Source organism: Chiloscyllium plagiosum, unplaced genomic scaffold (genome assembly GCF_037043375.1).
Source record: "Chiloscyllium plagiosum isolate Xiang-an unplaced genomic scaffold, Cpla_swu_hap1 HiC_scaffold_33, whole genome shotgun sequence".
In the NCBI taxonomy this organism is placed as follows: domain Eukaryota; kingdom Metazoa; phylum Chordata; class Chondrichthyes; order Orectolobiformes; family Hemiscylliidae; genus Chiloscyllium; species Chiloscyllium plagiosum.
Window position 1 is genome coordinate 7,940,060 of NW_028270171.1, and position 25,216 is coordinate 7,965,275.

At 39.1% G+C, this 25,216-nt stretch overlaps 1 protein-coding gene across 1 annotated transcript in view; it reads right to left on the reverse strand.

Annotated features, from left to right (window-relative positions):
• Nucleotides 1-25,216, reverse strand: part of LOC122542173 (kinesin-like protein KIF18A) — a 69,889-nt gene that overhangs the window by 39,312 nt on the left and 5,361 nt on the right. Inside the window, exons 2-8 of the mRNA XM_043679611.2 lie at nt 22,888-23,248; nt 16,921-17,078; nt 12,805-12,909; nt 8,769-8,879; nt 6,087-6,281; nt 4,146-4,322; nt 2,021-2,095 (exon numbers count right to left, since the gene is read on the reverse strand). Of these exons, the coding sequence (XP_043535546.2) occupies nt 2,021-2,095; nt 4,146-4,322; nt 6,087-6,281; nt 8,769-8,879; nt 12,805-12,909; nt 16,921-17,078; nt 22,888-23,248 (1,182 nt within the window). The remainder of the gene's footprint in view (nt 1-2,020; nt 2,096-4,145; nt 4,323-6,086; nt 6,282-8,768; nt 8,880-12,804; nt 12,910-16,920; nt 17,079-22,887; nt 23,249-25,216) is intronic.

The following is a 25,216-nucleotide window of genomic DNA, read 5'->3' on the forward strand; positions in this document are numbered from 1 at the left end:
CCTTCATATGTGAGGAACAGCAGTGGAAATGCCCAGCTGCCAATGAGGAGAAGAACAGATGTGTCAGCAGAGGGAGGAACACATCTTCACAGCAAACAGAGAAGAATCACATGGGGGAAATGACAGATGAAAAGGAAGTTAAAACAAGCTTACACTAGAGAATGCCTCTTTCTTTAAAAGCAGGCTTCCTGTGAAGTAGGCAGAGAACAGCAGGCAATAACATTTTTTTACATCAAAGCTAAGTTAACAAAGCTGCAAAACACAAGTGAAATTAACATCTGCATTGCAACAATACTTTAAATCCCATCCCAGGCAATTCAACACCATCCCAACAATGGTCTCACCATCCTATCCGCTTCCAAGCCATCTGTCACTGCCCTTCCCCCCAATGCCAGCTATCCTGTCCCACCATCATTTGTGATCCTATCAGCATCAAATGGTGGAGGGAAAGATGCTATGATTGAAGGAGCAGCATATAAGTGAGTTGTGGTGAAATAATTGGTTTGGCTGCAGAGAGCTGGGGGAGCTGATTGAGGCTTGGGAGAACACAGGTCTAACGGGTTAGGCTGATCTTTAGAGTGGGCTTAGGAGTGTGTGAGCCAGCCATGTGAGTGGGTTGGGGGTGGAGTGGTAATAAAGGGGGGAGGAGTGACTGAACAGGAGAGGTGAATGCCAAAAATGGTTGAATGGTGAGAAAGGGATAAACAAATAGCTGCAAAAAGGAACTGGGAGGGAAACTGTAAACTGGAAGAAACAGATTTTAAGCCTGTCAATAAAGTAATACCCAGATAACTTGGAGCCAGGAAAACCTGAACTCACTGAGGTAATAAATTCCAGTGGGCTGATGATTATTGAGGACATACTGATGAATTCTAGTTCTGTTTTTTGCTTGAATCTAAATACCTCATATCAACAAAAATACAGAAGGCATTGTTAATACATGACTGCTTTTCAAGTAATTAATGAATTAGCAAGAATGAAAAAGTAGTCTTTGAGAAATGGCTTCATGGTGAGAAATGCTAATTTTGGTTGGGTATAGGAATGCAAAAGAGAGGGTTGAGGAAACAGAAAGCTAAGTGAGAGTCTGAAATCCATTGATGAACAGAAAATTATGCATAGTTACATCATACAGTATCAAATTCTACAGAAAACGATGGAACATTTTGTTTTGTGGTGAATCATCTTGTGAGCACAACAAATCCTTTGTTTGCTTTCAAAATACTTCCATGGCACTGATCATGAAACTTCAGAGTGTTATGGACTACAGTAGCGCAACCTTTTTCCTTTCAAGACTGCTTTCCCTCTGTTCCACATTGTGTTTGTTTCTATTCCGCATCAGATAGATCCATTTGCACAACACCCAACTTTATATAGGCCTATTTACCCAATATATTGGGATTTAACGGTAGCAGTTCAGCATAATCCTAATCTTGTCATTATTTGAAAATCTGCAGATTCACTAATATCTAGCTGGTATGCAACTCAAAGTAAAGAAGAGATCCTAATAACAATAACTGAACCTCAGGAGATTCTCAGATCCATTGACATTTACACAGTTAATTCTTATTTTACTGTAGCAGATTACCATGCTATCTTGCACAATTCTAACTTGCAGAGTAATGTCTTAGAGAAATATGATTTTGTTTTTGGATAAGATCTTGACTAGGCCTCAAGATGTCTCCAGTTTGGTCTTCTCACATGGTGTGCAATATTCAGGAATTGGAAAGGGTATAGAAAAGGGCCACAATCTAAATTAATCATTTAAATTACCTTAGTTACATTGAGAAGTTCAAAGAACTGGGCCTGGATAGAGAAGCAGCAATATGGAGCAATTTAATTGAAATAATTTGCCTTTATATAGCACTTTTCAAGGTCCACTGAAGGTATTTTACAGCCAAAGTACCTTTGAAGGATACACTGTTACAACACAAGGGAATAATCATGGATTCAGAGCCTATGCAGAACTATTTCAATCACAATAAATATTAGACCATACAAATAGCGTGAATGAAACACTTGCCTCTTTCCGTAGTTCCTCACATATCGCTGCATATTTACTTATATGACAGTCCAGGCTCACAACATTACTCTTCAGCTGTAACAGGAACAAAAGGAAACCAGTGTTTATAAATAATTTTTTATCACTCCTAAAACTGGTGATTTAAAGTGAGAAATGCATGAAAAGTCATTAGTCAGTACCAGGGCCTTTTAGCTTTAAAGTTATTTATTTCGAACAAAGCTGTAGGAAGTGTTAAAAGTGTACTAACAAACAGCTCAAACTTTTGAATTCCACTTAACTGAAATGCTGAACTTGCTTTCTCTTTCAGAATCTAATCAAGCAACACTGTTTCGGTATTTATGCCTACCTTTCAGATAACTTTTAAGAGCAGGTTGGGTACAAATCCAATCAAAGCTGCTGGTTTGCAGTTCTCATGGAAAAATAGACAGCTTGAAGGAATATGATCATTCCCAAAACAAACGAATGTAAAAATTCCAATCTTCCATGAAATACAAAAAAATTTTACTTATTCTGTTCATTATAAACCAGTGCCCTCAAAATAAGGAGTGGCTTACCTGCTTTGCATTTGAGCCAAAGCTAATGGATCATAAAGCTAAAGCTAGCAAATCTTTTCATCTCTTCAACACCCAAAGGCATTAAATACACCTCAGGTCAGCAGTCAAGCTTTACAATGTCTTTAGAATGAAGTTCAACTTTGACTTTAAAAAAGCATGTCTCAACCTATGCCTGCATAGTTCCCATTCCCTATTACTCATTCACCAGATTTAACACAAAAAACCCCTCAATTCTGGTTTCAAATTTGCTTTTCATGCACTTCTAAAGCAAGCCCTCAGAACTTAACCAAATTGGGTAGTTGGTATTTTCCCAGATGATCACTCCTGGTATTTTCTGGTACTTGATACCCCTACCAATGTGTGAAACTAGGTTAGGGATTTTTGATTTGGAGATGCCAGTGTTGGACTGGGGTGCACAAAGTTAAAAGTCACACAACACCAGGTTATAGTCCAACAGGTTTAATTGGAAGCACCAGCTTTCTGAGCACTGCTCCTACATCAGGTGGTTGCCTGATGAGGGAACAGCGCTCCAAAAGCAAGTGATGGACTGGGGTGTACAAAGTTAAAAATCACACAACACCAGGTTATAGTCCAACAGGTTTAATTGGAAGCACACTAGCTTTCAGAGCGACGCTCCTTCATCAGGTGATAATGGAGGGCTCGATCGTAACACAGAATTTATAGCAAAAATTTACAGTGTGATGTAACTGAAATTATACATTGAAAAATTGATTGTGTGTTAAGCCTTTCATCTGTTAGAATACAGTGATAGTTTCACTTCTTTCATTTGTAAATCACAAAACCTAAGTTGCATTCTCGGGTTAGCTGTTAACAATGGTGATAGCTAGACAATATGTTGAAGCTTCTATAACCTGGTGTTGTGAGTTTTAACTTTGTACACCCCAGTCCAACACCGGCATCTCCAAATCAATTTTTCTTTGCTTTTGTTTTGTTTTAGGTCTATCAATTGCTTAGTGGTGGAGGACACACCACTGTAGAATATTTGCTCTTAGGTTACAATTGCACAATATGTACAATTACATTTGGTCAGGCGTAATTATCAGGATCTTTGGAAGGTAGTACAGGTACATTTTCTCCCTCAGAAAGCTCGAGGACAACCTCTTATGTGGGTGTATGTGACTATATGTGCCATGAGCATTAACTCCTTTAATGATTATACTTTAAACAGTGACCCACATCTCAAACAAAAGGTGATATAGAGGAAGATGGAAGCAGCTCGCACCTTATGCTGAGCTGCTCCACCGAGCAGAATCTTAAACCTGATCTACAGATAACACAAATATTATCCTGTCGCATAGATTATTGGGAATATTGTCCCATTCCAGCTTCTTTATGCTCGCTTCCCTTCCTTTGTGACGGTGAAAGCATTATTTGAAAACATCACAAATTACTTTTATATTTCTTTATCATAGCAAGGCAGATTTTGGTGTTTTTTAATAAATTCTATAATTTAAAGATTCATAAAAGATAGATAAAACAGAACAATATTGTGCAATTGGACATTTACCAAATTATAAGGCTATATACAAGATAAATGAGAATAAACTTACCGAAGATTTGATATCCTTAGCACGGTTTGCATACTTTAGGGTATTGTATGTATCTTCATAACTAATGGCTGAAGAGCTAATAGTGGCAATCATCACTGTACGGCAGTTTCCCCCTAATGAGTCCTTAAGGAGGCGGGTCAGCTTACTATCTCGATAAGGGATATGGGCCCTTTTAGCCTGAATATATTGAGAAAGAAAGGAAAATAACTTTCATTGAAATTTCATACTGAACCCCTCTACAAAGAAATCCATACAATATTCTGCATGTCATTAACAGTGCAGAATTCTGCAGGCACACAGTGTCCTTTTTGAAGGTTTGATGCAGCTGAGGCAGAAGCCTTCCCTCCAAAGGACTGTTGCACTCAGGCAGTATGCTATTTCTGTATACGTAGCTTTCCTGACAATTCAGTATTGGCACTTAAATTCAACTTTGTCATTCTATTAAATCTACATTTAATGCTTAGCTTGTTACATTCATTCCCCAAGGCTCATGGGAAGTACAAATACATACAAGGCACAGTAAAACTTTTATTTACAGTTCTTTCTTACATTGCATGACACCAGAGCAATTTGCAGTTAGCAAGGTATTTTTGGGGTGTAGGCACGGATATAGTATAGGAAGGCGAGCAGTTAATTTATCCACAGCAAGCTCACAGGCAGTTAATCAGTTTAATAGTGACTGGCTGAGGAATAAATACTGGCCAGGGTACCATGGAGTTCTTTGCAATTTCTTCATCTTAAGTTCTCCTTCATGTTTTCAAATCCCTAGATTGCCTCATCATTCTTGATCTCTGCAAACTCCTCCAGCTTTACAAACCTCCAGACATTGAAAGCCTTTAATTCTGGCCGCTTGAGCATCAGTGATTTTATTTGCTTCATTATTGATGTATCTACTGCATCAGGTTTTGGCTCTTGAATTCCCTAACTCTTTTTTAAAGGTGCTCCCTAAAACATTTCTCTTTGACCAAGCTCTCGGTCATCTGATCTAATGTCCCCTAAAATGGCTCAGTGTTAATACTTTCTTCTTAAATGTGCTGTTATGCATTCTTGGGTAGTCTATTACAGGATGTGACTTAAATATTTACTGATATCTTAAAATTCAAATCAAAGGGTAATCAGTATTTTATTTTAATGTCTCATTCAAAGGTTCACATCTCAGTTCAGTTCTCCTTCAGTATTGCACTAGAGATTCACCAGTTCATGTACTTAAGTCCATGGTGTGAGATTTATAAACTGAGCTAGCAGCTAAGCAAGCGCTACCAAACTAATCTAGAAGGACTGTGAAGTTTCAAAGGCTTTTATTGTTCCTGACATAAATATGTTTAAAGATTTGAACTTTGACATGAATTTTGACAGCACTATCAGATAGCGTTTTTTAACCCCCAACAAGCATTGTTTCTTTGCTGTAATAGTTTTTGCTTTGCACCATCCATAGCCAAAACAATGCAGGTGACCTAATCCCAGATATCTGTGTTTCTGCATTTCCACTATCGGCTGATAGGTGCAAGAGCAGACTAACCCTCTCCCTCTGTGGGAAAATGGTAATCTTTCATGAGTCTGTAGAAAGATAGTTGAACAGGCAGTGTAGAAATGTTGAAACAAATTATATCCTTGATATAATTTGTCTAACAATGCAATGTATTAAAAGTCAAATAATTATTAAATTAGATATTTAATAAACCTGCTGGTGCAGGATTACTTTCTAAAGGAGGAGGCCAACATTCAGCATAAATTTTGTCATGTAAAAGAACAGTCTTCAAGAAAATAAAAATGATGAATTCTTGGTGGAAGTGCTATATAATCTTTGCCATAAAGTTATATAGAAGTGTCAATATCATGCTTTTGAAAATAATTTCTGGTGTATCTGTGTTCCAAAAGAATTCACCAAAATCTCATTTCATGAAAACTGTGCCGCTTGCAATTAAAAGGAATGACCTGTACCTTGTCTGCCAGTGAGTTAATTACATTTCCTAATGCAAGCAGGGAGCGGTTTATGTTTGCCCCCTCCCTAAATCGTGCTCCTTGAGCCTTAGTTGCATTGGCACGCTCTGATCCAGCTAGATCAATCAAGCACATCTTGGCAATCCGCAAATTCTTGCTGATGCTGGCAATACGATCTTGTTGCTTCACATACACCTACACCAAGAAAAAAAAAGGAAGGCTGACAAAATACAATAATTATCCACATACATCCAGTCTCTCTGTCAGTCATGATGAACATCATCAGCTCTTAGACCGGTTACCTGTAATGCAATATATTAAAAGTCAAATGATTGTTACTAAGCTTTTGTTTTAGGTAGCCCTACATCTCATTTTGTAATGAAATTTTCTTGGTTTTTAAGATACCCTATCTTCTGCTATATGATATTCCCTGCCTCCTGGCTTGACCATCTGAATTTGAATATTGAATGACAGAAATTAGGAATGACAGAAAGCTAGGAACAGAAGGAGCTGGTTCTATTTATCAATCATGATATAGCACAATAAAGAGAGATAATAAAACTTCAAGAAACCAAATCTTAGAAGAACTTGCGGAAACAATAAAGGCAAGAAGTCTCTTGTGAAAGTGGTGGACAGGCCCCCTGATAGTAGCTGCAAAGTAGTATGGAGTACAAAAGAAGAACAATGGGAGTTTGTCAGAAAAGGCATGGAGAATTACAATATACATATAGGCAAGAAAAATCAGATGAGCAAATGTAACGTGGATGAGGAATTCATAGAATGAATTTGTATAGTTCCTTAGAACACCACATTCTGGAGTCAAGCAAAGAGCAGGCTATACTAGACGTAATAAGTCTGTGCAAGAAGATAGAATAAATGAATGAATTCATAACGAAGACACCCCAAGGTAGCAATGATCAGAACATGATTGAATTTCACAGTCAGTTTGAGGGAGAGGAGTGGGTCCAAAAATTCTATTTTAAAAACTTTAAAAAGGGGATATGGGCCGGGTGCTGGCAGGTGGGACTAGATTGGGTTGGGATATCTGGTCAGCATGGACGGGTTGGACCGAAGGGTCTGTTTCCATGCTGTACATCTCTTTGACTCAATGACAATTATGAAGGTCTGTTTAAATATCAATAGAGATGCAAGGGAATATTTCAGAATTACACAGACTGCATACATTCCAAAGAGAAATTAAAAGTTCAATGGAAGGACCCACAGTCCATGGTTAACTGAAAAGGTTAAAAGGCAGTAACAATCTTAAATATAAAAGCATATAATTGTGCAAAAACAGTTCAGAAGATTGGATAGAAATATTGACTGTTTTTCTCTCCACAGATGCTGCCAGAACTGTTGAGTTTCCTCAGCATTTTCTATTCATACAGAGAGGTAAGTTGTGAAAAGGACACAAGAACTAACGGATTTTTATTTGCTGTAGGAGGATTTAAGACTGAACAGAATTAACAATTGAACTTTTTGAAGATTAAGGGAAACTCGCGTAGCTTGGGGGGGGGGGGGTAACTGCTTTTTGGTTTCCACTTTGGAGCAATTCTGCAGAAGTGTTTGGATGAATATGAATACTACGCTCCAGAAAAAGGGAAAAGATTGTAAAAACAGATTACCTTATAGTAAAGAGTTTAGTGATAGTCCCAGATCATAAGTGTTTGGATAAGCCTGAAGAGGTAATCTGAAGCTGAGAACATTTAAACTTGGTGTACAATAGTTTCAGGAAAAGGCAACCTGACTCCCAGACAGAGTTGAAATCCAAGTATTAGGGAAAGGGACTTTCTCATGAGACTGCTGTACAAAAGATGTTTTTGGATTTGTAAGGGAGTTTTTTTGTGTACTGTAAAAATTTTTGGGATTATATTTTCTGCTATGTTTAAAAAAAGGCATGATGTGGTGGTGCCAGTGTTGGAATGGGGTGGACAAGTTAAAACTCACACTGATGAAGGAGGAGCTGTGCTCCGAAAGCTAGTACATTCAAATAAACCTGTTGGACCATAACCTGGTATTGTGTGATTTTTAACTTTTTTTTAAAAAGTGTAGTATATGGAAATAATTTAGTCTATTGTATTTGGCCTTAACTTCTTTTGATTAATAAATTTTAATTTTATAATTAAAATCAAATCTACAATATTGCATGCTTCTGTTCCAGCGAGAGACTATGTCATTAAGACATTGTAGGCATACATAGAACACTGATAATTGTAAATCTATCAATCTATACCTTAAGCATACTCAAAGAATGAGCTTCAAAGGTCCTCTGTGATAGACAATTCCAAAGGTTCACAACCTTTCAAGGGAAATAATTTCTCATCTCGGACCTAAGCAACACTGCTCATACCTGGTCCTAGATTCACCAACCAGAAGAAACAGTTTACCTGCATCAACCCTGTCTAAGAAAACACCATATGATCTATACAGCCAAATTTCAATCTAGGGTCTTATTAATTTAGTAATAACAGCTGAAATCACAATGCATGTTATTAGGGAAGCAACTGACGAGGTGTGAATGCTGGTAATAATATAAATTGGAAGCAATTAGAGCCAATCTAGGAGTCAAGCATCCAGTTCCATTTGTGCTTATAATCCTATAAATTCTTAAAAATCCTGTTGACACGCAATTTGGAAATATTTTAAGAGAAGAATAATTTTTGTTCTGACAATTTATTTCACCTGAAAGACAGCATGGGATCGTGAAGACGTGGCGTTTGCGTCGGTTGGATGTTGTGTCCTGTTCAGGTTTCCATTTGCCAACATGTCTAAAAGCTCTTTAGCAGATTTGGGCTGTAGGAACATAAAACAGTCCCTAAGAAGACATTTTTTTTTAATTCAACAAATTAAATTTATTTTTGAGCAGTGGGTTACAACCAAATGAGAATAGATGAATCAGCTCACCTCCTTTTACCCTCCTCAATTAGTTGCAACAAAATATTTTATTTCTTTTTAGCATGCAGCTACACCTCACTCCCATTAAAACACAGTTATGTAGTCACAAGAAATGATAAAGAGCCAATAACATGGCGTTACTGAGTGAATGGAAAATCAGTTTTATTCTTTGCTAACCCTGAGAAAAATAATGGACACAACTTCAAGCATGCACATGCACACAAAGTTAAAACGGGATAGTGTCCTGAAGAAAAAAGAATTTAATAGAATATACAGATTAAGTCCTTAGGGTATTCATGAGACAAAGTTTTAACCAGTCTTCACAGTTGTTTAAAGATCCTGGATCAACAACAGTTGTTAATATTGTAAGTATTCTTGATTCACATGAAAATGTATCCATGAGCAAGTCTGATTTTCGGTGTCATTGCTGTTTTGTATATTGAGCAGGTGCATAATTATCCACAGGCTTAGCATTATTGGGTCATGCAGAATATTGTTCCACCCCTCTATGTCATGGCTAACAAACACTGGTACACTTTAAAGGAGTGACTATTCTATGGAGAAGTTATTTTAGTGCAAAGCTACTTGCCTTTCATGCCTCCGGAATAGATATTAATAAATAGTAAATTTTATTGCTTCAAAACACCTGGAGAAATGTTGGAGATTTTTGCCTACTCCTTCCCTTCCATTGCTCACTAGTAAAATGGGATTTGCATTTATATTGCATCTTGTGTTACCACTGGATGTCTCAAAGTGCTTTATGGCTGATTATTTACCTTTTTTAAAATCCATTAATGTTGTCATGTGGGAAACAATGTGGCCAATACGTTCACAGTAAACTCCCACAAACCACAGATAAGCTGCTTTTACTGGTTAGAAATCCAAAAAGAGCTTCCCTGCCTTTCTACGAAATAGTGGTAATTATCTTTTACATTTGTCCAAGCAGGTAAATGGGGCCTCAGTTTACCATCTCTTCCAAAAGGCAATACTTCTAACAATGCAACATTCCGTGCACTGAAAGTCAACAGGGCTATCAGCTAAACCACTGCCGATACTATTCATTTCAGTTCAGAAATTGTGCTGTTGAGTTATTTAGGTGTTGCTTATTGTTAAGCTGGATAATATTATGTCTACATCTTCCCATAGTTTACCTACTATTTCCAATCATGCCTTCACCAAACACAACTTAACAACAAGGTCCACCTTCAGCAAATTTTGTTCCAATTCTCACTTATTACAATCATTCAAATTTTCTTTCTTGATCCTCAAGCTAGCTGATGTTTAAAGAATTCCCTTGCCTTAGCTACTCTCATCCCTTTTTCTAAATAGAAATCTCAACCTTCTTCTGCTTAAGAGCAAAACTCACATTTACTTCCTTTTTGACTGTAATGTATTTGAAAGTCTCATTCACTGACAAATTCATATCCACCATAATTCCACTGCAACTCCATAATTACATTTCTCCAATCAGGTCCTATTCTTGTCATAGCTCTAAATGGCTTAAAGTGAAAAAAACCCAAAATGACACTGAGGCTGTCCATGAGCAATTTATCTTCAACTGTTGCACAGCTGCACCAAAGGCTGCAATGTTCCTCCACAACTGTCCAGCTCAATTGGACCACACTTCCTAGGTTCCAACTTACCTCATCAATTGTGGCTAGAGTATCTCTGGCAACAAAATATTTTCTTACCCCTGTACCAAAATCTACTGAGACCATCAAGAAACAATATTTAGTCTCCTCCCCTTTTCTCTGTTGCCATTGTGCATTATCTAAAGTCATGGGGTCAACCTCACATGCATGTTGATAACACCCAGTCCAATCTCTCTACTATTCCATTAGTTTTGAGGTTTCCAGACTAAGTGTTTCATACTGTCTTTGGTCAGTCATGATTTCGTATTTAAAGTATTGGGTAGACCAAAACGGTTCTATTTACGTCCCAGCGAAAACTCCATTCCACCACTCTTTCCAAGAACGTCTTAGAAAATAGTGGATTGCTTGCAATCTTGGCATCCTGTTAGGTTTTTATAAAATTCTGCTATGTAATACCTTTAAAATCGAGGTAATGTAGAACACACATCCTTTATCTCAAGTACAGGCATGAGGACGAGGAAAGAGTGTAAGAGTCTAGATTAGTATTTGCTTCAAATCAAGTCAATCTCATTAAATACAATCTCCGAGACTGTGTTAGGCTCAAGATTCAAATTAACTCATTAGATATCAGTTAAATCTAAATTTTGGTTGAATCAAAAGACAATCTACATGTAAAATTAATAGACAGGTAACAAGGCTCAGCCCAGTTCTAAGACAAACAGGAACTAAATTGTTGACTGCAGACCCACATGCTTGAAACAGCCGGCAAGGTTCAGATGCTGTCTCCTGTTATCCCGAAGTGACAAATATCAAGAGTTTTTCCCCCCTTTGGATATTAATTTCATTTCCCATATATGGTCACATTTATGACTTTCACAATTCACTGAAGTCATTAAATTTAGCTTGTAACCTTGAGGTCACTGAATGTAACTTCATTGGGCACTTATGACCCTTGGCCTATCAGTTTGCTGAAAACATCCAAAGCAACGATATACTTAACAACTTAAATGTATTACTAAATCTTCATTGCAAAAAGAACTATCTAGGATAAACACCTATCTGGGATAACTATCTTTCTGAAGTGTGCTTTAATGTAACTAGTATCTGGTTCAATCTTATTTAATGCCAATAAGCTTATTCAATTAATAGTTAGATCAGCCAATTTATATACACACCAAGCTGAACTCCCTACCCCATCTAAAATATCACTTTCTTTCACCTCTGCAGTACAGATTTTCCTGCCTTCGCCCAAATGCTACTAAAATTCTGTTTTGCTCCTGAATAGTGGTCATTGCCACCTCCTCACTTGACTCATCCAATGCTCTGGACAGCCTGTGTGCTCCCTAATCTCAGTTTATCAAAACATTGATCTCAATCTACCCTGCAAGACACATTCACCCATGATGTACATTTATTCCTAGCTGCTCAATACCTTTAACTTAGAATTCATGTGTATGTGCTTGAGCCCTCACCATGGTTTGAATCCCTCACCATACAATCTCAAATGCTACATTTGCCTGCATTCTTCTCAGAGATTGAAGTTCCTCAAACTCTGCTATTTGATCATGCACCCCCTCCTCTTCGGACCAACTTTGACCGTTATGTCATCAGCTGTGTTGGTACAATACTACAAATTCCTTTCCAAATTCTCTATGTACAGAATTTTTAAGGACCACCATCATGCAGTATCAGACAACTTGGATTGTCTGATTCCATGTACAGAACATCTAGCACAATAAATCCAAACAGGCGGGGAAAAGAAAAATTCCTTTTCAAATATAACACACACTTGAATGAAATGACATTTATCCAATATCTAAACTTTATTTTTCTACTCTCAAAAGAACCAAATACAGTTTGGCTGTGATCGAATTAAATGGCAAAAGAGAATCAAAAGACTAACTCCTGATTCCCATATTTAAATACTTGCAACATATAAATAAGTATTGGTACATCAGCGAATTTTATAATCTTTTAAAAATGTAAAAACATTCAATATTTCACGATGTAATGCACTATCTTGTAACATATATCCTGAATATGGTTAAACTTTGCAAGTAATTCTATCCTTTCCACTTCAAGACAGTACCTGGGATAAATGATAATTTTCCTTATTTATTCATAAATGTCAAGCATGGCTTCTTAATACCTATATTGATAACAACTAATAGTAATGTAATGAAATGGTCAAAAAATATGAGGGTACATGTGAACATTGCTCTGACTCCTACCTGATGAAAGCTTAGTCTCTGGACAACTGTTCCTTTCTGAGGATCCTCTCTTACAGCCAGTGAGCCTTTAGGTTCAAGCAGATCTTGAATCTGTTCATTGTACACCTGGCAATGCAATAATTGGTGTAAAATATGAGCATCGTTTATAGCTGCTAATGAATAACATTGATTCTTGCTGTTCGAGTAATGTCAAATCAGAAGACGACACATCCTGCCTGTGACTATGACTGCTCCAGTAACATTTATTGCCCAGACTGTCAATCAATATTCCTTTGCTAGTGATATAGCAAATCAGCACAATACTCAATGACCATAATGATAGCATTGCCCTTTCTGGGGCATCAAAAAGCATGGAGAAAAGAAATTTAACTTTTCACCTCAGAAGTTACGTTCAACAAGACTACCTTTCCTGTGCAGTCTGATATATTTGGGATTCCTTTCATTGTTATCTTAGATTAAAATCATCCAATGTCACAAAGTGCATGAATATATTTGACTAAGTGCAAAGATATGCAGCCAAGAACCAATGAGCTTGCAGTTTGGAAAGATCTGATACTTTATGAATGTGAATTCAAATCATGACTTCCCTCTCCTCTTGCTCAGCAGAAGTTACAATTACTGAGGACAAGCCTCTAAGTACAATGAAGGGGTCAGAAAAGACTTAAGATGGAGGGGGTGGCTCAGCAGGCTGAGAATGCTATTGTTTAGATCAGAGTGGTGCTGGAAAAATACAGCAGGTCAGGCAGCATCTGAGGAGCAGGAAAATAGATGTTTCGGGCAAAAGCCCTTTATCAGGAATAGAGGCAGGAAGCTTCCAGGGTGGAGAGATGTTATTGGTCATGTGAAGCACTTTTGGAACAGTTATATTAAAAGTGTTGCTAAATTAGTTGTGACTCACATAGGAGAACATGGACTCAGCGCCTAGCCACAGTGCACAGAAATACAGGAGCCGATTCATATAAATCTCCGAACAAAGTTAAGAGCAAAGGTCAAAAATCAAGAATTGCAAGGTACAAGTTCATTAGGCCTGTTAAGCATTGTATTTACTTTCTTGACTATTTTTCAATGAGTTTGACTTAATTCCAGCTATTCTATTCCTGTTCTGACAAAGGACTTGAAGACCTTTACTCTCTATTTTCTACTTATCCCTTCCCAAATTTGCTCCAATTTTCTCTCCACCTTGAAAGAGTACTGCGTTTTTGCCCACAGCTAGCAGTGTTAACGGGTTGATTGTAAATTGTAAATGCCCAAAGGCAAAAGTTCTAAACAAATGTACCAGTTATGCCACAACATTACATGTATCACTTTAACATTTAGCAATAGATCACATGGCTGGCTAATCTCAGAATGTAAAACAGATTTATTTCACAAAATATGGCTTAACACTACACATCTTGTTTCATTTTCTCTCACATCGCAATAGAGCAATGTAATTTCAAATAGGCCGCAAAGTTGCTGATTACTCTGAGAATGAAAAAGTGTAGTTAAGGTTTCTTAATGATAAATATAAATGACGACGCTGCTTAAAGCATTTCACAGGAAAATGTTAACCAGCTCTATAGTATTTGAATCCAAGTGAAATAAAAGTGTTAATATAACACAAGATCAATTTAGAAAACTTTAGTTTCTTCAAATCATTCTGTACTAGAGTAGCTTTCTGCATTTAAAATTCCAAACTTCTCTGGTAATTATTCCCCAGAATTTATAGAAATAATATTAAATGTTAAATTAATAGCTCACAGTATTTCAAACCTGATGACATTTACCCAACGCGTTGCAATAGTGCAAAGACAAACACTAAACTCTGGCACAAAAGATTATTTCTTACACATCCCAAGTTACATCAGTGATCTGCAAGCATTCAACAGCTAAAATTATTGCTTCAATGGACATTGTACTTATTGAGCACTGCTGAATTCCATCCAATTCCACCTCCTACAGCGCCATTCATGTCAAGCAGTTCAAATGGACTATTTTGTGAAACTTTGCTGGATAACAATCTTGGGACTACAAGGATACTCAAAGGGGCTTCCAAGATAGCAATCACACAGAAAAGTCCAGAGGACCTGACAGCACAAAACTCGAATGGTTCTGATCATCATCTGCATTCCAAGTATAAGATTATTTTTTGTTATTTTCAGATGCCCATTTGAAACGAAACATAATTGGAAGTTTTAATTGATTTCATTTTGGCAACAGTTGACACCACAGTCAATGACAACAGACAATGTTCTCCAAATTGTTAGTGCTTCAATTTGAATGTTACCATGCAACTATTGTGATGCAACCATTAGTTTGGAACATTTGGTTTGATTACTGGGTAGAAACAAATGGCTGGACAGTTGATTCATCATGCTTCATACCACACAGAAGATCACCTGAACTAAACAGAATCTATTTATAGAAACTGGGTTTTAACGGGGGTTAGCGTGTAGCACTGGCCGGAAGGTCTAAATAAAATAGCGCAGTCCAAGAAAATCCCAAAGACTACAGGAAACAAATGGCGAGTTTAAAGTACAAATGACTTGCCCTTGCAAACATCCATCGAAAACCGCTGCTGAACATTTAACCCACACACTAACTTTACTAATGATTATCCCTTGCCATGAGTCTTAACCAGCGCTCTTTACTTTTCCAATAATCGATGTGAACCAGTAATTATTCTACCTGCAACCACCATCATTTATAGTCTCTTCACACACATTCACTCCTTTCAAATACCAGCCATGCACTCATTAGTCTGAGTTGGGAGTACACTGGATCAATGGCCGATTACACTCCATTGTGACTTCATCAATACAGAGTTACACTTTGGGGAAATTGGTAGTATTGTATCAATCAATTTTTTTGCTGGTAACGCAGATGAAGATCTTTAAATTCAAACTATAACTCCCCCATCACAGGTGACCATGCCTTCAGTTGATTAGGCCGGAAGCTCTGGATTTCCTTCCCAGAACCTTGCCTTTCCTTTTTAAGACACTCCTTAAAGTGTATTTCTTTGTCCAAGTTTTTGGACAGCTCAGCTAACCTAGTACAGAGGAACCTCAATTATCTGAAGGACTTATACACTTAATGGTAAGGTCCTAGGGAGTGTTGCTGAACAAAGAGACCTTGGAGTGCAGGTTCAGAGTTCCTTGAAAGTGGAGTCGCAGGTAGACAGGATAGTGAAAAAGGCGCCTGGTATGCTTTCCTTTATTGGTCAGAGTATTGAGCACAGGAGTTGGGAGGTCATGTTGCGGCTGTACAGGACAGTGGTTAGGCTACTGTTGGAATATTGCGTGCAATTCTGGTCTCCTTCCTATCAGAAAGATGTTGTGAAACTTGAAAGGGTTCAGAAAAGATTTACAAGAACAAGAACAGGGTTGGAGGTTGAGAGCTATAGGGAGAGGCTGAACAGGCTGGGGCTGTTTTCCCTGGAGTGTCGGAGGCTGAGGGGTGACCTCATAGAGGTTTACAAAATTATGAAGGGCATGGATAGGGTAAATAGGCAAAGTCTTTTCCCTGGGGTCGGGGTGTCCAGAACTAGAGGGCATAGGTTTAGGGTGAGAGGGGAAAGATATAAAAGAAACCGAAGCGGCAACTGTTTCACACAGAGGGTGGTACGTGTATGGAATGAGCTGCCAGAGGAAGTGGTGGAGGCTGGTACAATTGCAAGATTTAAGAGGCATTTGGATGGGTATATGAATAGGAAGGGTTTAGAGGGAAACGGGCCGGGTACTGGCAGGTGGGACTAGATTGGGTTGGGATATCTGGTCAGTATAGACGGGTTGGACCGAAGGGTCTGTTTCCATGCTGTACATCTCTATGACTCTACGACACGGGCGGGGAGTATTTCATTCGGTTAATCGAATTCCGGATAACATAGTTTAGTCGAGCATTGGGACATTGCAATCTTGTTGGATAATCGAGGTTCCTCTGTGTTTCCTCATGTGATGTTGCTTAATATTGCTTCTTTGCAGCACTCGGGAGCACTTATGTTAAAAGCACGATATAAATATAAATTGTTGTAAAATGTTCATCAAGATAAAAAGGAAAGCAACGTTAAATAAAATTTAATAATACGGTCCATGTAGTTTTCACGCAAAATCCCCTAAAAAAAAACACCCATCTCTTCACCTCCAAATATGAGACAGCAACTTCACAAATTTTCTCATCTTTCATCTGTTCGATTCTCTCATACAGTTCCACCATCGTGTGATACATCACTCCCGGCTGATCAACACCACCCAACATTGTATAGGTCTTCCCAGATCCTGTTGCACCATAAGCAAAGACTGGAAAATAAAATGCACAGTACATTAGAAATTGTCTCAGTGGATATTTCTCACCAACAATCAAATGAATCTTTATCTCAGTGCTCCTATATAAACAGAAAAAAAAAGGGTAAATGTGATGAAAAGTAATATTGCTCCGTCTCTTGCGAACCTGCCATCTTCACTTCATACTTTTATGCAAAGATAATATAAAATCTAGTTATGGACAGATAGCTGTAGACTTCTTTGCTTTTCTGCTCATACATGGGGAATGATTCAGGGTTGCAAACGGGGATGATGGGTAAAGAGTGAATAAAACACAAACTTTTATACTTTTCATCTGTCATGACCTCAGGGTATTCTAAAGTGCTCGACAGCCAATTAAGAATTTCTTTTTCAAATTGTAATATAGGAAATTCTTAGCTCTCTTTATTAACATCCAGAGATTTGAGCTGCACAGTTTCATTCATCAAAAGTGTCATTATCTATTAGATAAGATTCTGAGAGTATGACCAGTTAGATTCCTGAAGAAGGGCTCATGCCTTAAATGTCGATTCTCCTGCTCCTTGGATGCTGCCTGACCTGCTGCGCTTTTCCAGCAACATATTTTCAGCTCTGATCTCCAGCATCTGCAGTCCTCACTTTCTCCTATGGCCATTTGTCCCAGAAATCATTTTTATTTCCCTGGGTATTTCCTGTCCGACTGGCAGACCCATCTGAGGTGGTGGCACAATGGCATACAGCGAACACTGCACTATTCTGCGATCCTCAGCATTGACTCTGGACCCCATATAGTCTCATGGCAACAGGTCAAACATAATTACAATGTGCTGAACCCCTGCCTCAGGATAATGAATCAATACTCCTTCATATTGAATACCACTTGAAGGATGGAAAGGGGCTATAATGTACTCTTGGTGGGGAAACTTAATTGGCCATTATTGGGAGTAGTTTGTATTGTATTGTGAAGTAAACTGAGATTTAATATGCTTTTTATTTAATATATATATATACGCAAATGTAACCTGTGAGATCTCTGCATTTCTTAAGTAAATAATTATCTTCCAAGTATTTCTGTAGTCATTTTGATTTAATTTTAGAATAGTCTTGAGGTCTGGCTTTAGAATGAATGCGTTTTGTGCAGTAGTAATGGATTTATGTTTATTTTGGATTGATCATACCCCAGCTTGGCAAACAATGGAGACTCATGGTTTGTTAGTATTGCTAATTATTGAACTTTTTTTTCAAGCTGAAGAGAAACATGCATAGCTGAGAGAGGAAGACTTTTAGTTTGACTTTTGAGTGGAGCAGTCCTCTGAAGGCCTTTGAAAAGGATGGCTGTGTAGAAAATTCTTCTGAGAAGGGAAGGATATATAATGAATCAGATTACCTTAGTGAGAGGAGTTAGTGCTCGTCCCAGACTAGATGAATTAGGATAAGATAGAGATTATTTAAAGCTGAGTACACTGAAGCTCTGATGTATGATAGTTCCACGAAGAAGTTCCAGTCTGAAAGTTGAAGTCATAAGTGACTTAAACCTACCAAGGTTTTAGATACAGGAATATTATGCATGTGGTGTTTTGAGTAATTTGTCATTGGTGTGTTTTGGATACTATACAAAAGCTGTTTGTTTCTTTTCAATTTACAGAAGTTTTGGGATTAACGGTGTTTAAAAATCTTTGACCTTTTATTAAAAACAAATGGTTTGGATTATTCAGCTTTCGTTTTCTTTGTATAATAAACATCCATTTTAAGATTAAAGCAAAGTCTGCAACATTGCATGCTTACATTTTTAGCAGGAGACCTCGTCACTAAAACCAAAACAAATAAAATATGATCCATCAATCCAGATTCCTGTTTGGGATTTGACCCGTCAAGTAATCGCATCAGCTCACATTGAAACAGTATTAACACTTATAATCAAGCAGGCCAAGTTGTAAAGGACATGGCTGCTATGCAAGGTTTGCTTTAGGTGATGAGGGAGACAACACTTATTTGGCCCCACTCTCATCAATTTGGCTGTTCCAGATATATCTGTCCATTGCATTATCAGTAGGAATGACCACCACATAGTCACTGTGGAATGAAGTCATGTTTCTTCCTAAGATCACCAGCTTCAAAGGTGCCAATCCTCAGCTAATTCAAATCAGCCTGATATCAAGAGATGGTTGAAACCACTGGATGCTTCAAAGGCCATGGGCTCGAAAACATTTTTGTAATAGTTCTGAAGACTTGTGATCCAGAAATAGCTGTGGCCCCTAACTAAGTTCTTATATTACAGCTCCAACATTGGCATCTGCCCAACAACTTGGAAAATTAACCAGGTATGTCCTATAAACAAAAAGAAAGATAAATCCAACCATGGCAATTACTACTTTATCGGTATACATTTGATCATCAGCAAAGCAATAGAAGGAGTCAATGACATTGCTATCAAGTGACACTTACAATGGAATAACCTGTTCAATGATGCTCAGTTTAGGTTCCACCGGGGCCACTCCGCTCCCGATCTCAATGCAGCCTTAAACTAAACATGGACAAAAACTACATTTCAGAGCTGATGTGAATGATTGCCCTTTCTGAAGGCGATTCTTGCAGGAGTTTCTCAGCCTCGGCCATCTGTAGCCACCTTATCAGTGGCCTTCTCTCCTCCATGATATCGGAAGTGAGGAACAAAGAACAACAAAGCATCTCGCTTGATTGGCACCTCCTTCATCGCACGTAACATTCATCCCTCCACCACCAATGCTGTGACCACAGTGTATATCATTTACGAGGTACACTGCAGTAACTCAGTAAGGCTTTTTCAACAGGACCATCTCACTCAAAATCTCCTCCTGTTAGGTGGACAAGAGCTGCAGATACATGGGAGCACCACCACTTGAAATTTAACATCCAAGCCACACATCCTCCTGACTCGGAAATATAAGCACATTTCCTTCACTGTCACTAGAACTCCCTCACTAGCACCACCTTCGGTGTCCCTACATTCCAAGCACTGGAGCAGCTCACCACCACCTTCTCTAGGACAACCAGTGATGGGCAATAAGTGCTGGCTTAGCCAGCAATGTCCATATCCCATGAACAAATACAACATATGTAACAGACATTTTACACCCAGCAAGGTCACATAAACAACAGTAAGATAAATGAATCAAGCTAGGTAAGTGTATGAGGCAGAATGGAATTAAGAGGTCTGCTGATTGTTAAATGGAGGAAAGATAGGAGGAAGTTCATGTCAATTATAAATTCCAAGGTGGCCAAATGCCTGTGTATTCTATGTAAAATAATGAGTTAATTTATCATAATGATGCTGGGTGAATAGATATTGACCAGTGCACTGGAGCGAATAGCCTTTTCTCATACAAATAAAAGTTATGGGTCTTCTAGATTCACTTCAGCGGGCTTCAAACAGCTTACCTAAATGACAGCAGAGCTCCACTACCTCAGTATTGCATTGAAGTATCAGCATAAATATGAGTGAGTCTTGAAACCTTCTGAATCAGAGGCAAGAGTGTGGTCCACTGAACCACACAATCACATCTATTTACAACATATTTGTAAAATTACTCCATGATATTCTTAAATGCAAACCAATCCAACATCTGGCCCTGAATACATTCCACAAAACGTCAACTTAGGAACACAGGAATACGAATAGGCCATTCACCGCTTCGAACTGGTTCCACCATTCAAACGAGGTCATGGCTGATCTGTGGCCCAACATGCTTTAGCCCATATCTGTCAATACCTTTACTTCATTAAATCGGAGATCGATAAAGTTTTAAGTTAATTGATCTAGTATCCATTGCCACTTGTGGAAGCGAGTTCTAAACATCAACCACACTCCTCTCCAGTCAATAAGGAGTTACAATACACAGATTAATAGGCACCCAACATCAAGACATGTATATCTGGTCAACACGCTCAGTTCAAATCGTACCATTTCTGGAAAGCCCAACTTTAATTAATTATGCTTATACCCTGCACATATGCTCAAAAAGACTTTCTACTTATAGTCTACACATCCAGAATGTGAATGATTCTTCAAGAAATGGAGAAAGAATGCACCAGTGATTATTTGTCACTTGGGCCTCAAGAATGCAAGCCACCAGTAATTACTCTGACTAATATTTTCAAGTTCAAACTTATCGAACCTAACCACAAGTAGTTGATAGCTACTTATATTTTTGTAGTTATATAAATATTTTTGTAAAAATTACATCCACTAAATCATTGCTAATTGGATTTATAGTAACTAATAAGCAAGGGTGAATTTAAATCTACTTAAAAGTGAGCTACCAAATAGCAGGACCTCAAAAATATTCAAGTGACTGGCTGTGGTATTGTCTGTTTGAAGTACTTACAACAATGGATGTATAACAATGTTGCTTGGGATTGTAAGTATAAAACAGGCAAACCTATAAAGGGTTAACAATGATTACAGTTCAACATTCCAGCATTAATTGCAAACATATTTGTGCTGTTAATCATTGACAGGCCGTATTAACACAAGTCATTAGTAAATTTAAGCAACATTAACCAGATTTAGTTTGAGCTCAATTTTAAAGGCACTTTTTTTTCTCAAGACCTTTCTATTCTGTTAATTTCCCTGATGCACAATCCTAGCCTTCCTGGCTACTTAGACGATTTAAAACTAGCAATTACTTAAGTGAGTGGAATATATGATAAACCTATGCTTTAACACAGATAGAAACAGGAAAAGCTGGAAGTACGCAGCAAATCTCACAGCATCTACGAAGAAAGAAACAGAACTGGTTCTGATGAAAGTTAACTGATCTGAAATATTAATTCTGTTTCTCTATCCAAAGATGTTACTAAACCTGCTGAATATTTCCAGATTTTCTGTATTTATTGCAATTTCCAGCATCCAAAGTATTTTAGTTTTGTACAAGTTAAGCTTCTCGATAAGAGAGCAAAATCTGAGGGGCAAGGAAGAATGGAAAGCGGGAAGGGGAAAGAGAGGAGAGGGAAGGAAAACTAAGTGAAATAAAATCTGGGAAGAAAGAATTTACATCATAATGGAAGAAAAATGAAAACATTTGAATATATCAGTTCATTTTACTATGAAATACGGAAGCTAAAAACTCTGGTACCGTATTCCTTAAATCTTACCATTGACCATAGCACTTAGTTTATTCTGTCTCATTCTGGTAATACACAATATGATATTAGTCCTACAAAGACAACTCAGCAATACTCATTTTAGCCTTTCAGTATTTTCCTTTGTATAACAAAAATGCTCCCATCAATTGGCAATTCAGCATTGATTCACAGGATGAATTATAAGTCTGTTGTAAATAACTGATAGTGCTTTGAATTAAACCAGACCACACAGCATTACATCAGAAGTTGCTTAGTCTCAAGGGGCAACAGAAGCTCACAAAGTAGTGTCTGGACGAGGCAGTTATTGTAGGGATTAAAATGACACTTCGGAATGACGTGCCTTTATTTCCAACATCTAATCAATGGCTTCGATGCATGTCTGCCTCAGAATTTAAAATATTCTGATCTGAACAATTTATTAATTGGTTTGGGCACTCTTGCACCTAGACTACAGTAAAGGCAATTCGTACATGAAAACAACTGTTTACAGTTGAGCAGGGCAGAAACAATGTTGTTACTCAAACATCTTTGCAAATTGGCTACATCAAACGTTGCCTGTTACCAGTCATGTACATGTGGGCTTCAGCAGCGGTTTAAATGAATTTTAAGTTGCTAGCACAAGGGAGTTGCTTAGGTTCATAAATGCAAATGCACAGCTGTGCTTCAGCAATATTGACTTTGAGTTTTCAGCTTTGACTCTTACCTGAACAATTATATCCATTCAAAACACCATCCAAAATAGGTTTTGTTGTGAACTCAAACACCTCTTGCTGCGTAGAGGTTACACTGAAAACTCTATCAAACACAAACTTCAGATCTTTGCTTTTCCGTCGTGGGATTTCTCGGTTTCTCAATTTAGCTCCAGAAAACATTTCATCGTTCGTGTCTTCCTTTGGATCAAAGACCAGAACATTTTCATCAACTACTTCCACAACTACTTGGTTATCATGCTCCTGTTCTCGTTGATTCTGCGGTCGTATTCGGACAACGACAGTAACGTTTCCTTCTTCCTCCAGTGCCATGACAACAATTATAACTCTCACTGACTCTGTCTCCTCGTGTACCTGTAACCCAAGAAAACATAGACAAGGTGAACTGAAAAAGAGAATTCAGAAGACAGGTCAGATAGGTCCACACCTACATGTACCAACAAGTAAATCTGAGGTTGTACCTCTGACAGCCCAAATCTTACCAACTCATCAGGAGTACAGTTGCATATGTTTCAACTTTTAGTACAAGTAAAGCGTATACAGTAGAATAAGAAAGAAATGACAATCAAGTATGTCAACTGAATCTTTAAGTAAATAATCCTTATATAATTATATTATTTAATTGATGCATATAAGAACCCTGTTCGCTCAGTTGGCTAGACAGTGAGTACAAAGGAGAAAGTGAGGACTGCAGATGCTGGAGATCAGAGCTTAAAAACGTGTTGCTGGAAAAGCGCAGCAGGTCAGGCCGCATCAAAGGAGCAGGAGAATCGACGTTTCGGGCATAAGCCCTTCTTCAGGAATGAGGAGGGTGTGCCAAGCAAGCTAAGATAAAAGTAGGGAGGAGGGACTTGGGGGAGGGGTGTTGGGAATACGATAGATGGAAGGAGGTTAAGGTGAGGGTGATAGGCCAGAGAGGGGTTGGGGGCGGAGAGGGCGGGAAGAAGATTGCAGGACAAGGCGGCGGTGCTGAGTCTGAGGGTTGGGACTGAGAAAAGGTGAAGGGGGGGGGAAAGAATGAGAGAGCTGGAGAAATCTGCATTCATCCTTTGTGGTTGGAGGGTTCCTAGGCAGAAGATGAGGCGCACTTCCTCCAGGCGTCGTGTTGCTATGATCTGGCGATGGAGGAGGCCAAGGACCTGCATGTCCTTGGCGGAGTGGGAGGGAGAGTTAAAGTGTTCAGCCACTGGGGGGGGGGGGGGGGGGTTGGTTGGTGCGGGTGTCCCAGAGGTGTTCTCTGAAACGTTCAGCAAGTAGGCGGCCTATTTCCCCAATGTATAGGAGGCCACATCGGGTGCAGCAGATGCAGTAAATGATGTGTGTGGAGGTGCAGGTGAATTTCTGACTGATATGGAAGGATCCCTTGGGGCCTTGGAGGGAAGTGAGGGGGGAGGTGTGGGTGCAAGTTTTGCATTTCTTGCGGTTGCAGGGGAAGGTGCCAGGAGTGGAGGTTGGGTTGGTGGAGGAGATGCAGTGGAGAGCATCGTCAACCCTCCACTTCCCGCTCCTCTGCCCTTGAACCCCGCCCCTCCAATCGCCACCAGGACAGAACCCCACTGGTCCTCACCTACCACCCCACCAATCTCCAGATATCTCGTATCATCCTTCGTCGTTTCCGCCACCTCCAAACAGACCCCATCACTAAGGATATATTTCCCTCCCCACCCCTATCAGCGTTCCGGAAAGAACACTCCCTCCGCGACTCCCTCGTCAGGTCCACACCCCCCACCAACCGAACCTCCACTCCCGGCACCTTCCCCTGCAACCGCAAGAAATGCAAAACTTGCACCCACACCTTCCCCTTCACTTCCCTCCAAGGCCCCAAGGGATCCTTTCATATCCGTCACAAATTCACCTGCACCTCCACACACATCATTTACTGCATCCGTTGCACCCGATGTGCCCTCCTATACATTGGGGAGATAGGCCGCCTACTTGCTGAACGTTTCAGAGAACACCTCTGGGACACCCACACCAACCAACCCAACCGCCCCATGGCTGAACACTTCAACTCTCCCTCTCACTCCGCCAAGGACATGCAGGTCCTTGGCCTCCCCTATCGCCAGACCATAGCAACACGATGCCTGGAGGAAGAGTGCCTCATCTTCCGCTTAGGAACCCTCCAACCACAAGGGATGAATGCAGATTTCTCCAGCTTTCTCATTTCCCCTCCCCCCACCTTTTCTCAGTCCCAACCCTCAGACTCAGCACCGCCGCCTTGTCCTGCAATCTTCTTCCCGACCTCTCCGCCCCCAACCCCTCTCTGGCCTATCACCCTCACCTTAACCTCCTTCCACCTATCGTATTCCCAATGCCCCTCCC